This window comes from Engystomops pustulosus, chromosome 1 (assembly GCF_040894005.1).
Source record: "Engystomops pustulosus chromosome 1, aEngPut4.maternal, whole genome shotgun sequence".
In the NCBI taxonomy this organism is placed as follows: Eukaryota; Metazoa; Chordata; class Amphibia; order Anura; family Leptodactylidae; genus Engystomops; species Engystomops pustulosus.
Genome location: NC_092411.1, coordinates 32,991,404 through 33,006,473, shown reverse-complemented (window position 1 = coordinate 33,006,473; position 15,070 = coordinate 32,991,404). Strand labels below are relative to the sequence as shown.

At 42.8% G+C, this 15,070-nt stretch overlaps 1 protein-coding gene across 1 annotated transcript in view; it reads right to left on the bottom strand.

Moving 5' to 3' along the window:
- NLN (neurolysin) overlaps window positions 1-2,116 on the bottom strand; it is a 97,230-nt gene extending 95,114 nt beyond the window's left edge. Inside the window, exon 1 of the mRNA XM_072137312.1 lies at window positions 1,980-2,116. Coding sequence (XP_071993413.1) covers window positions 1,980-2,017 — 38 coding nt within the window. The 5' untranslated portion in view covers window positions 2,018-2,116. The remainder of the gene's footprint in view (window positions 1-1,979) is intronic.
- Between the last annotated feature and the right edge of the window lie 12,954 nt (window positions 2,117-15,070).

Genomic DNA, 15,070 nt, shown 5'->3' with positions numbered 1-15,070 from the left:
TAATCTGTACATATCTTGGTTCGAAGAAACATATATTTATGGTGCCAACAACCATTTCATGTCACAGATTGCTTGGTTCGGTCGTTACATAGATGACTCCTAATCTGGTCAGGTGATTCACAAAATATATCTTCCTTTATACAGTATTTGAATCATAATCCATATAATTTAAAATTTACATCGTCATCGTCTTCCACCAGCATTTCATTTCTTGATAGACATTTAACTGGCGATTCATGTCACAAATGTGTACATACAGATTTATACAGGAAACCTATTTCTGGTAATACATTACTACATGCTTCAAGCTGTCACCCCTCTCATGTCATCCGCAACCTACCAAAGGGAGAATATATAACGAATATGTTCAAGGGATACAACATATGAACACGCAGCACAAAGAGTATCAAAAAGATTACTAGATAGAGGCTACAATAAAAAAACATCTATATAAAATAGAAACAACCATTGAAACCAAAAATAGGAGTGAATATTTTCTATCAAACAGTAAAAGTAACCTCAAGCAAACGAAAAACAACCCATTACGTTTAGTACCACTTATAATAGACAGTATAATCAAATCTTACAGCTAATTAAAAAACATATTCCACTACTGTACCAAGATGACAAACTGTCCAAAATACTAAACAATGGCATCAGATATGTCTCCAAAAATGTCCCAAATTTAGGTAGAATTTTATCTCCCAATTTATTCACATCAGTTTCAGACAGAGATAAAAATACATGGCTAAAATACAAGGGAAGTTCCAAGTGTGGTGGCAATCGATGCAATTTACATGATAAATTACATAAAACATCCAAATTCATTTCCACAGTAACGGTTAAGGAATATCCTATAAAAACACATAATCTATCTAGCCACCTGTACACACTGCTACCTATAATATGTAGGTTGCACAACAAGGAAATTAAATAGAAGAATTTCCGAGCATTTAACGGCAGCAAATAAAAGTGGAGGCAGTGCAAATAACTTACATGTAAATATGTCTGGCTTGTCTAGGCATTTTTTGGAGAAACATGAGGGCAATATTCCAGTTTACAGATCATACCTATTGAGAGAGTGGCTCGTCCAGCTAGGGGCGGGATTGGACCCGATCCTTACGATCCCGGGAAGCTTTTTGGCTCTTGTTACTGCAAACTAGGTCACCACTTGGTCTTAATTATAGACATGATTTAATGTATATATACAAAATTTCATCTTATAGTCTGTTTTTTCTGCATGCATGTGTAACTTTTTGCTGTTCAAATAACATTAAGTGCTTTAAGGGTTAATATGATCATGTGATAGTGGCAGAGACGTGTAACAATTCAGTAGGCTACGACTAAGGACCGCGAACGGTCCGAAACGCGTCAGACCTGTTATGTTATAGGACGTCACTATATGTTTTCAAACTGTTTTTTTCTATAAAAGTGGATTTTATCTGATGACGCTTTTTGCCTGGATGCTGGACATTTTTCCTTTTGGATTCATGGATTCCTGTAGAGAATGATGGTGATGTCACTGGGTTTTGAAGTGGAAGTGACGCTCACTCAGTTGCCACAATCACTTTGTGCAGCTGATCAGCAGGGCTTACAGGTGTCGGCCCCATCAATATAATATTGATCACCTCTCAAAAAGATTGTGATCCATGTATAAAACATCGCATACACTTGTATATATGAACCCCAGCTCGGTCATAATAGAAATACTTGGGTTATGTGTTTATAATATACAATATAGGTATTCCGCTGTCTATCATGACATTAAAGATTGGATAGATGAATAAAGTATTTATCAGAATTAGTCCCGGGCAATGACAAACCTAATGAATAGCAGGTTATATCTGTAATTATAGATATACACTTTTAAAGTATTCATCATCTGGCCCAGACTACCATGACTACTTCTCTCAGCTACGAATCACCTCTGTGGAGTTTGCCACTAAGATATCGTTGACTCTTTCCAATAACATACTTACTTCTTTTCCTGCTGCCCCCGGCCATCTATGGTTTGCATGTTGTGCTGTCACAGTAGACTCAGTGAATAACACTATAGAGATACAGTATAACCTTCCCCAGAATCACCACTGCCACAGTTGTAGTCGCCATCATAGAGCCTATGACATGAGGGAACTGTTCTACTTTGTGAGGTCATAATGAGTTATACTTATGTGGGGGCATTATACTGTGCATGGGTCACAAAGGGCATTTACCATGTGTAGAGCTCTGTAGAGATCACTAAGGGGGCATTATATATATTATATTATATATATATATATATTATGTATGGTATTTAGATATCATTAGGGGATATTATTTTGTGGGTGTTGAATAAAAGGGGTATTAAACTGTGCAGTGGCAATAACAGAGTATTGTAATATGTGGAGCAGCATGAGGACTTGATAGCCCCTAGGTGTATAGCTATTTGACTACTGACTGCTCAAAGGTGGCTAGCAGTCCAAATACAATAAAAGGTGTGTGGCCCCTTTAATTGGAGGATGCTCTACCCTCTCTCATCTTCAGGGATGTGCTGGGGGGCGTGGCTAGTAACGTGGGCGGTACATGGGTTGGGCACATGCTTAAATACTCTGAACAGCAAAGTACCCCAAGTCCACCCACAATTCAGAATGGTTAAGCAATAGTTTTCTATGTGATTATTTATATTTGTACTATGCGGTATTAAAGGACTGCTATTTGGGGTATACAAATCCCCCTTAAAGAACAACCAGGGATTGCAGCAAGAATCATTACTACACAGAACAGTAGCAGCAACTAGACGCTACAGGCAGCACATGAAGTGTGAAGCGAGAGATGTAAAATGGCTGGTTTTATAGGGCTGTGTGACACCACATAAGCCTGCAGGTCGGTGATTGGGTTACAGGTCTGCAGATGTCATCGGGGGTGTTCCTTTCTTCTTCCCAGAGTTCTCTGCCCCATGTAACACGTTGTTCTCGCACCCAGGGGAAAAAAGAAACAATGTCCCTGCGAATCAGCATAAACTTCGGCTTCATGACGAATCAAATTTTTCCTGAAAGTCTAACCAAAGTTAGAATGTTTAGAACCGATTTGCCATTCTCTAGTCCCGCTGCTTCCTTACCTGTGAGAGAGGAAAGGAGCGGCTTGTGTTGCAAGGGCATCAGTCATTTCCTGTACAAGTAATATCAGTCAAAAACATGTGGAATTTATAGACATCCAAATTTATGTAGGGCAGGAGGGCCATCTAAGCACAGCCATCTATTGCAGGGAAACCTTGGTCAATGCCCTTTTACATGCCAACTCTTATCATCCTGCTCACACAGTCCGTTCTATCCCCACAGGCCAATTCTTAAGGGCAAAACAGACTAATTATGAAAGAGAATCAATGATTCTCAAGGTACACTAAAAAAAAAGAAGTTTATCGGGACTCGGACATACAAAGGGGCTACCTAAGGGCAAATTCATCTCATCGAAGGTCCCTACTTATTCAACATCAGAAATGTCCACATGATTGTAAGATAAGAATCATTACATCCTACTTTTCCCAATGGAGAGAATTGAATAGGATATTTGAACGATTTTGGCCGATACTTTTATCAGATCCTGAAATTAAGAAACACACAGCAAATGCACCGCATGTTGTCTCCAAACAAGCGGACAACATTGGGAATATGTTGGTCAGGAGTCATTATGTACCTCCCAAACCCAAGAACTATATCTTTGGGTCAAAAGGTCCAGATTGGGGGTCCTTTTCCTATGCACATTGTTCCGTATGCCCACAGATTTTAAGAATTTAAATATTTCAAGATTCTAAAGGACGGCAAAATGTAGCACCAAAGGAGTAATTTATATTGTGTGCTGTCCATGTGGGCTAAAATACGTGGGCATGACACACAAAATGAGAATTTGCATCCAGGATCATATGAAGGATATTAAAGCAGCTGGAAATCTCCTCTCTATGGACCTTGAGATAATAGGTAATAAAACCTATCCCAGAGCATTTTTTCGGTGCCATGATAGTAGATGGCAGGACTTATGGGCATATGGTCTTATAGATTTATATCTGGGGCTCAAACCCCTAATCATTGTAAGGTGACTTTCAAATTAAATGAGTCTGTGTCCAGCGCTGGAATTTGACTAACTTGAAAGAAAAGACAAGACCTGTCCTTGCAGGAAGTTAGCAAACAAGACTGATAAGTTTATTGAGGGACCGACATTTATAGAAAACCATAAGGCACTTTACATAAGGCGTGTAATTAGGAAAGCAGCAACTATAATTGGGTGTTCTCACCCAGGAAATGTAACACTATTGGATGTAAGTACACAAAGGAGTCTAATACTATTGGCTACATGCAAATACTGAAACTTCCCAGGTGCTCGCCTGGATACCTTCCTCTAGGTGGTGCTAGTGAGCACTAAGTCTGTCTGTGTGCAGAGGGAAACACCCAAACTTAGTTATCACTACACAAAGTTATATGAAATGAATGCTGAGTCTTTAAAATGTCTGACAGTATGTAAGATGGCGTCTGAGTCCAGTGTAATATCTTTAACATTTCCCCCCTTTTGAGCTTTGCATGGCCTGTAACTTTTGTCCAGGGTGACCTCCTCAAACTCCAGGTACCCACAGGTAGGCTAAGCCCTTACCTGCTGGACTTGTTAACTCTTCACCAGATCCCCTGGAGGCCAGTCAATCGGGGGTTACAGGCCTGCATACTCAAATTACATAATTGTGTTTCCATAGTTTATGGGTTTATTAACAAGCTGGTTCTTTAACAAGACGGTATCCTCCACACAGGGACTTCTCCTGTCATGGTTCTTACCGCCTGGACGGCCATCTGGGACATGGTGGACTTGATGAGGGGGACCACACAGCACGCAATAAGTGATGAGAGCAAAATCACAATCCCCAATATCACCCCCACTTAAAGGAAACTCTTCCAATCCCCCAACTACAAAGTGAAGGACAAAGTGTCCACCCCAGAGTTTCTCTTGAGTTCCCTGGACAGTCCTTCAATCTCTTCACGAGCATGGGTAATGGATCCATAGGGGGCGATGTCATCCTGGATGTACATGCGACAAGCCACTCCCACCATCTTACAGATTCCTCCCTTCTCAGCAAGGATCATGTCCAAAGCCGTGCGGGTCTGGAAAGCATCTCGGATATAATCACAAATCTCTGTTGATTACAATACAACCAGTTAACCCAACCAACATCTTTACTCATAGCTCTCTGGGGAATAATGGACTCTAGACCTGCCCATATCTGATTGTGGGCCTTGTACTCATCTGGAACCCCCCTTGGTGCTCCCACTGTATCTATATAAACGTTGTCATCTAGGGGCTTCTCTCAGACTTCCAGAATCCTTTGGGATTCTCCACCTTTACTTTATGTGTCCGATCAAACTTATCCGTGGGGATCACGAGGAAGGAATGCACAAATCTTATCACCGTACACTCACCTTCTCAGCCTCTAGGCCTGACCTGACTCTCCTATCCCCACAAATCCTGTACATCAGACACTGCTAATACCGGGTTACCTGTGCTGTCAGTGTTATAGAAGGTCATTGTCTTGTTGCACCAACCGTAGGTAAAGTCTCCTACCCTGGGGGCATCCTGGTCAGCCCTATAGATACAGTGATAGTCATGGTTGGGGTGTCCCTGAGCATACAGTCAGTCAGAAGAGACCAGCTAGCAGGAAGAATAAGTAAGCGTGGAAGCGTGCTGACTTCCCTCTAGCTTCACAGATGTGGCACTGGTCAGCAGGACTTGGAAAGGACCATCTTAGCGAGGCTCCAGACTCTCTCTCTGGTGTCTCTTTACCATCACGTAGTCTCCGGGCTTCAGGTTATGCATCCTGAGGTCTCTGTCTGGATCTGAAAAAGTAATCAGAAACACTTTTGCGGACCTTTTCCAAGGCCTGGCTCAACTGTGTGGCATATTCCACCTGGTTTCCTGCCATCAGCTATAGGGCCTGTGGGAAGTAGAGGCCTAGTCGGGGTGCACAGCCAAAAAGTACCTCGAAGGGGGACAATACTGTCTTTCTGTTGGGGGTGTTCCTAACTGAATGGTGGGCAGCAGGAAAGCACTCGCGCCATGATTTCCCTATTACTTCCATGGCCTCCCAGATCTCTAACTTAAAAGTGCCGTTTAGTCTCTCAACCCCACCACTAACATGGGAAGGGCAAGGGGTGTGCAGGGCCTTGTGGAAGTAAGAGAGCATCCATGAGCTCTTTAACCAGTGTGCCATGCTTAACGGGGGTCCCTGCAGAGGTGAGGAAATCTCTAGCCTTCCATAAGGGTTCATAGTCGTGTTTAGACCCCAGGACTATACCTTGAGTATAGATGTTTGCCCTTTTACCTTCCACCAGCTGTAGCGCTTCCCTGAGTGCCATCACTTCACCTCCTGCGGTGACCTGTGTGGAGGGAGTGGTTCTGCTTGTACTACATGTGCGCCACTGACCACTGCATATCCAGTGTAGAACCGTCTGTCTTCTCCTGCAGACCAGGAGGGACAAGGCTTTAGATCTTTACCTGTCCAGTGAAGTGGGTTCTGCGACCGGACTCTATGGTCTCTGGAAGTCCAAACCTGCAGAAAAATCTCACTCACCAACTTCTTGGCTGCAGTAGCCTTGGTCATGGGAGAAGCTTCTGGCCACCCTGGAAAGAGATCAATGCACACAAGCACGTACTCCTACGTACCACTTTTGGTAGCTGGATAAAATCCATCTGCAGTCTTTGGAAGGGATACAGCGGCTTGGGTGTCACCTTCCGTGGGGTCTTTACCACCTTACCCGGGTTGTGGCGGGCACAGACTATACAGGCTTTCACTAGTCTAGTGACAGGGGTAGTAATGCCCGGGGCAAACCATTTATGGTTTATGAGCACTAGCATGGCCATTTTGGATGTGTATGTGTCCATAGGCTACTTGACTTACTGTCGGGTGCAGGGCTCTGGGCAGACACACCCTCTCTCCCAGCATCCAGGTCCCATCGGCATCTGGGCTCCAGCTTTCCTCCACACTCCCTTCACTTCTGATGACTCTCGGGCCACCAGGGACTGGAACACCTGTGGATCAAACTTTTAGCTCAGAACTCAGCGCTGAGACTTCAGGACAGTCTCTGGGCTCCATCTGTGCAGCTGCCTTCGCCATCCCGTCAGCCACATACTTGCCCTTGGCTTGTGGAGTTACCAAATTGTGTGTGCTTTTACTTTTACTATCCTCACCTCTTGTGGAAGTAAGAGAGCATCCATGAGCTCTTTAACCAGTGTGCCATGCTTAACGGGGGTCCCTGCAGAGGTGAGGAAATCTCTAGCCTTCCATAAGGGTTCATAGTCGTGTTTAGACCCCAGGACTATACCTCGAGTATAGATGTTTGCCCTTTTACCTTCCACCAGCTGTAGCGCTTCCCTGAGTGCCATCACTTCACCTCCTGCGGTGACCTGTGTGGAGGGAGTGGTTCTGCTTGTACTACATGTGCGCCACTGACCACTGCATATCCAGTGTAGAACCGTCTGTCTTCTCCTGCAGACCTGGAGCCATCTATGAGAAAAAAACTCAACATCTGGGTTAATCACCCTTCTCTCCCCCCTCTCTGAATCCTGGAAGACTGGCGACAGATTGAAGGATTCAGAGCTGTGCACCTTATCTGTGTATCCTGGGGAATCAGGAGTGCACACTGGAGTCTGAGCTGTCTGGCCTTTGCTCAGATGCTTGGGCTGTACTTGGGTGAGGACACTGTGCAAGGTATGTGGCGTTTGCACTGTAACTGAGTAATCTAGGATCAACTCACTGGCCTTGCTGCTGCAGCTACTGACACATGAGGGGCTCCCCTCACGACTGAGTCTAACCGGGCCTAATAGTGGGCCACTGGTAAGGCCACCACGTTCCTGGACTAGACACCTGTGGCCTAGATACTCAGTGCAAAATAAAACATAAGTTTTATCCAGTGGGATGTGCCTAGGGCCGGTGCAGACAGGATTTGCCACCTTAAGACTATGGAATGCATCAATTGCCTCCTGACTAAGGGCAAATGGGGAAGAGGCAATTCAATTATCAAGGGGCAACATCAGGCTCGAGGCAGCAGACCTTATCCCAGGCTGCAGGAGCTGGCCAGTCCTAGAAACATGTGAAGAGGCTTAGGGCCTCAGAGCAGGGGCACATTCTGGACTGCCAGCTTTCTTCCCTCTGTCAGGTATCTGGCTGAGAAGCAGTGGCCTAGGAAGACCACCTTCTCCTGTCATTATTGGAGTTTGTCTCTGGGAACTTTGCAACCCTTCTGGAACAGAAAACACATAAGGTTAATAAATGCATCCTGGCAAACAAAAACAGTAGGTCCTCCGCATACTGAAAAGGAGAACATCCAGTAAGGGGCTAGTCTGCCAGTCTACTCCCTGTAGGGCCGTGTAGTATGGAGTACTGGCTGGGGGAGTTTTACCCCCCTTGTGGGAATCTGCATCAGGTATACTGGATTACTACACTGGTAAAGGCAAATAGGTACTGGTAATCCTCATGTAGGGGCACAGAGAGGAAAACATTTGCCAACAGGGAAGAGTTCTACAATGAAAGACACTAACTCTATTTGGGGGGGCTTTCAGAAGAGGGGGACTGTTCTTGCTGACATCCTTGTCCATTACCACCCCCTTGTCCCGCCCTGTTGGGGCCGTCTACGTTTCCTAGAGTGTGGGAAGTCACTTCAGTAATGTCTCCTCCCCGTAACGCCCACTTGGTTCGGGGTGTCGACGGAACCCAACTTTCTTTCAATCTCTCTTTGGCGCGGTCTGTGAAACTAGTCTCTGTTCTTCCTGGCTTTCTGTCACAAGTCTGGCAGAGACGTCTCTAGTCTGCTAACACCGGTCTCCGCTTTATCTCATCTAGACATATAGGATTCTCTCAACCATCTCTAGTTCAGTGTTCTGTGCTCTCTATAAAGTTCAGACTCCAAGTCTCAAACAGAAGTCAGGTACAATTGTGTTGGTTTTTAATCAAAAAGGAACAAAAGTCAGTCATAGGCTCTGTAATACAGTTAGGGGCTTGTTCTTGATAAGTCTGTTCGTGGGGTACACAGGAGGACGTCACATCATACTGTCTTTTTGTATTCTTATCTTAAGAAAATTCCTCTAAATCTTTTAGGCTGTCAGCTCTGTCTACCCCACTCAACACAGATGCTTTCTGTGTGCTTCAAGGCCACTTCTCACAGACATAGATAAGGCAAAGCAAACCCAGCTGCACAGCTGCCCACAGATCTCACCCTGATTAACTCTTTCAACTCCAGAAAGCAGGTACCAGAGACATTGCAACACTTTTTCTAGTAATTTTTCTGCAGTTGTCAGAATCAAATAAGTTTTAAAATAAAATAAACAAACAGCGTTGCACACTCAAGACCCTTAGCAAATGTTTGAAATTGGTGAAAATATTCACCTGCCGGCATTTTATTTCAAACGTCCGCCAGGACGCCTCAAGGGTGACTCGGCTGCTATCCTACAACCAGCCTACAGTGTAGAGTTATAGGCAATTAACTTTCAGGGACTTGAAAAGAATATACTGTCTTAAGATGGCCGCCCCTAAAAGATGGTAGGGCGTGTCATCTTCTCTAACCTCCCAGATACGGGGGTGGAGTCTAAGAGGGTGCTGGTCTGCATTCCAAAAGATTTTTTTTTTTTTTTTAATGAGCACTCTCTAGGATTCCTGTCCCTCTGTCCTGGTCCGTCCGTAGTTACTGGTCTAAGTCTCCAGTAATCAACCCCATCCACTTTCCTTTGTCATTAACTCTCTACTTACATCAAAACAACCTTCTGCCTGGATGTGCCACTTTTTGTCTTTGAGCCAGCCACCATTTTCATCAAGTGCTGTCTCCCACCTTTGCACACTCAGGGGATCATCTAACATACCCAGAAACTTCAATACCTATGTCAGTTGCCTTTTTAGGTCTGCAGTGTCCAGCTACAGTCTTACTTTGCTCACTACCCATTTTGTGGAATCTGTGGAATACCTGATTTTGTTCAAGGGCTATAGATATCCTCCGTACATACAGCTCCAGACTACCCCACTAACTATCAGTAAGTACAAATTAGAGACCTTCACACAATGTTTCAGAAATCAAGGAGAACCCTCAACTGTAAAATTCCCGTCAGTGCCCTTCCTGCCTCTACTGTCCTTTCCGCATCACGGGGCCGCATCAATCCCGAAGGAACGATACGTAAATTTGTCCAGAATTTGTCTCTTCAAACTTCCAGATTCTATCCGCGCTTACATGAACAAAAATCTCAACACCATCACAAACTTTCTGAACTACATCAACAATTCACAAGAGGGCACTGCAGACCTTTTTCTACAACATACATTGTCACGTCCAGTCTCTGTCAGTCACTTTACAAGATATCCTTTGCCGAAATTATAGTGAACATACTATTATATATGAACATGTAAGGCAAAGTACATAATATCACACAAGGAGATGACCTTACCCAGTCCCTTTCAGCCAGTGAAACAGAACTACAGTCAAGGTAGACAAAAATAGACTTGACTTACCCCGACGAGCGCTCATTGTCAGTTCTGGTCACTGGCCGCCTGGACTCTTGCGGAGGTCACCTCGATGGTTAGATGTCCATAAAAGTATGGCCACCCTAAGGGACGCCAATTCTTATAGATTTATATCTGGGGCTCAAACCCCTAATCATTGTAAGGTGACTTTCAAATTAAATGAGTCTGTGTCCAGCGCTGGAATTTGACTAACTTGAAAGAAAAGACAAGACCTGTCCTTGCAGGAAGTTAGCAAACAAGACTGATAAGTTTATTGAGGGACCGACATTTATAGAAAACCATAAGGCACTTTACATAAGGCGTGTAATTAGGAAAGCAGCAACTATAATTGGGTGTTCTCACCCAGGAAATGTAACACTATTGGATGTAAGTACACAAAGGAGTCTAATACTATTGGCTACATGCAAATACTGAAACTTCCCAGGTTCTCGCCTGGATACCTTCCTCTAGGTGGTGCTAGTGAGCACTAAGTCTTTGTGTGCAGAGGGAAACACCCAAACTTAGTAATCACTACACAAAGTTATATGAAATGAATGCTGAGTCTTTAAAATGTCTGACAGTATGTAAGATGGCGTCTGAGTCCAGTGTAATATCTTTAACATGGTATAGACAGAATTGTCTTGGGAGCTCATGGAGGTTGAAACCTTCAGGAAACTGGAGAGGCTAGAACTGAAGTGGATAGTAAAATTGGCCACCAGATCTCCTTTTGGACTGAATGAAAAATAATCGTTCTCCCCATATGTATAATCGTGATCCTGAGTCGCTGGTTTTAATTTTAACCCCTTAGTGCTCTGGGCTGTACTAGTACTGCGCGGGCTCCCGCTATTGGCGCTCAGCACCGTACTGGTACTTTACCGCAGCATTTAAATTGCCTTTGAGGGAAAGACTTTCCCCCCCGATCCCCTACCCCTGCACCGTTTTCAGGGGTGCTGTTCGTTGCTATGTTTTTTCCCCACATGTTGTACTTCATTTTAGTGGTAAATTTTGGCTGATAAGTTTTGAGTTTATTTACAAAAAAAAGAAAAAAATCATGAATTTTTAAAAAAATTTGCCATTTTCGAAATTCAAAATCACCGCGTTTTCAGGCAGATAGATTTACCACCTAAATAACTTGCCGAATAACATTTCCCATTTGTCTACTTTACATTTTCATAATTTTTGAAATGTTTGGATAATTTATTTTGACGTCACGCGGCCTACAAATCGAATAGCGATTTTCCGTATTTTCGGAATTGACTATTTTGGGGATAAATACTGTTTGAAATCAAATTTTACATATTTAGCAACAAAACCCCCTATATAACCAACCCATTTTCAAATCTGCACCCCTCAAACTATCAGAAACAGCATTTACAAAGATTGTTAACCCCTTGAGATCTTCATAGTAATTGAATCAAAATGGCGGTGAAATTTAGAATGGTCAAATTTTGTCGGTTATACGTTCATTTAGCCCTAAAATTTACACATTTCCAAAAGATAAAAAGAGAAAACTCACCATAAAATTTGTTCTACAATTTCTCCTGAGTGCAGCGACCCCCCACATGTGGACATTACTTGTGTTATGGGAGCACAGCGAGGCGCAGAAGGGAAGGAGCACCCTGCAGCTGCCAGGATTTTAGTTTTCTGGTTGCCCCCTTTTGAAGGCTATAAAATTTTCGCTTTTCCGTTATTTGGGCCATGTGCATTTTTTTGCGGGATGAGATGCTTTTTCCAGTGTTACCATTTTGGGGTTGGTATCATCTATTGTTGAAAATTTTGGAACTTTTTTTGAGGTCATGAGTAGAAAAGCATCAATTCTGTACTGGATTTTTTACTCTTTTTTTTTCGTGTTCACCGTATAGCCTAATAATTATGTTATCTTTATTCTATGGGTCGATACGATTACGGGGATACCAGACATGAATATTTTTTCTTATGTTTTACTAAATTTGCCAAATAAAACCCTAATGTGGGGAAAAATCTATCATTTTTGCATCGCTGTCTTCCAAGTGGCATAACATTGTTACGTTTTTGGCTACAGAGCTGGTTGATGGCTTGTTTTTTGCGGGACATGTTGTTCTTTGCAACAATATCATTCTGGAGTACATATCTTTTGTGAATCACTTTTTATTGCATTTTTAGTGGGATATAATAGGTAAAAATCATAATTTTTGGCAGGTTTTTAAAGTTTTTTTTTTACGGCGTTCATCATATGGGTTCAATAGTTATTTAGTTTTATTCTATGGATTGTTACGGACCCGGTGATACTATATATGTGGGGTTTGTGTTATGATTTAGACTTTTTTGAGCGTTATATGTCTCTTTATATGTTTTGGGGCTTATGGGCATTTTTAGTGATTTATAAAGTAATTTTTTATTGAAAAACATTATTTTGTACATTTTTTACATGATCCACCATGGGATATGAACAAGCAATCATCTGATTGCTTGTTCTTGATAATACTCTGCAATACTAATGTATTGCAGGGTATTATCAGTGCAAGCCTATGCAGATGCATAGGCTGACACTTTGCCTCTAAGATGACGTCACAGACGCCATCTTAAAGGGAAACCCTCCAGGTTTCTCTGGGGTCCCGATCGGACCCCAGAGGAGCCAAAACAGCGATCGGCCCCCCCGCACCGTTTTCGTGGGGTAAAGACCCCCAGAAGGCATGTTAAATGCCGCGGTCGCGTTGACCGCGGCATTTAACGGGTTAAACACCCGCGATCGGAGCCCACTCCGACCGCGGGTGTTAGCCGGGGATGTCAGTGGTAAATTACTGCTGAAATCCCGCGGCTAACGATGCCGGTTCGGCTGCCATGCAGTGCTGAACCGGCATCGGCTCTGCGCAGTAGTTGTACTGCACTGAGCGCTAATCGCGCGACTCAGCGCAGTACAGCTACGGCGCAGAGCGCTAAGGGGTTAATATCTTTTCTATTTCAGGGTATCATTTGGAATAAGTGTTGGAATTTGTATGGACCTAAGGGTTGCTGTTGTATTGGGTTTCTCTGCACCTTTAGGGAAATCATCGCAAATTTTTGAATTGGTTGGGACTTGAATCACTACGTTCGCATTGCTTCCTCTGGTATTGCATGACCAGTTTTATGCCCTAATGTTCATGATTTTTAAAAGGAACTCATGCATAATCTATTTATCAGCACTTTATATGTAGTATACACAAGTTGGTACTGTTACAGCAAATAATAACACCTAGTTATTGATGTTTTAAACACCCAGGATTTACCGATACTTTAATAATCTTTGATATTTTAGTAAGATCAGCTATTGTTAGGGCAATTACCGGTATATCAATATAGATAGGTATATAATATTAGGCTCCACATAGGACATATACTTTATATTGTATCATTATTTGCAGCACTTTGCACTTTAGGTTCACATGAGTTGAGTTTATACACTCTGTAGCACTTTATTGTTCATTATCGTTGGGACTATCGATATAGCACTTTATTGGTATAGAGACATATGTTTCATATTAAGCACATACATCTGTAGCTTCACATAGTAGCACTTTATATACTTTCAATCTTACATTGGAGCAACATATGCACACGTCACTTTCTCCATTTCACATTACAGATGTGAAATTATGTATGCCCTGTATATGGATGTGTTTTGTATAATTATATAATGCACACTGTGCGGTACATGTATTTGTAATTGTTATGATTGCGTTTGTCACTGCCTTTATTTTACTAATAATCTCTATTGATTTCACCTATGAATATACTCAGATTTACTATTTTTTTTATACTGATGTGTTGACTATTTTTGGTGTCATTACTCAGTATGCGCTTTAAAAATAAGTATATTTGGCTGTTTTTATGCATGGAAATGTCTTGCCAATGGAGACATATACATATATTGTGCCATCTTGATCCATTTTAAAAAGTTGGCGTTTTGTCCATCCATACCTTTGCCAATACCTAATATGGCCAGGTGCTGCACATTGCTTCCGCACGTGCGCGCTCTCCGGTGGCAAGTCCGGACTTCCGGTTCCCGATGACGTGGCGCGTCTTCCACAACTTTGGTCCCGGATGCGGGCATGCTGACTGACGCTAATGCGCACTAGCACCTGATGAGTCTTGAAAATTACGTAATATAGGATATTATAGGCCCTTTTGGGTCACCTGGGTACATCACATCAGGTATATATATTGAGTACTAACCACATCAATGTACACCCCCTAGAGCAGTGATGGCGAACCTTTTAGAGGCCGAGTGCCCAAAATGCAACCCAAACCCTTCTGACTTGAAGCGAAGTGCCACCACAAAAATGTAACTAGAATAACAAGGTTTTAATTAAGAAAACATAGCTCAAACGTTACAATCTTTTGTATTACAATAAAAACACTATCAACAGCGTACCGCTTTGTAGTATAAAATGCATACAACTTGTCGCCGTGTAGTATAAAATGCATACAGCTTGTCGCCGTGTGGTATAAAATGCATACAGCGTGTCGCCATGTGGTATAAAATGCATACAGCGTGTCGCCATGTGGTATAAAATGCATACAGCGTGTCGCCATGTGGTATAAAATGCATACAGCGTG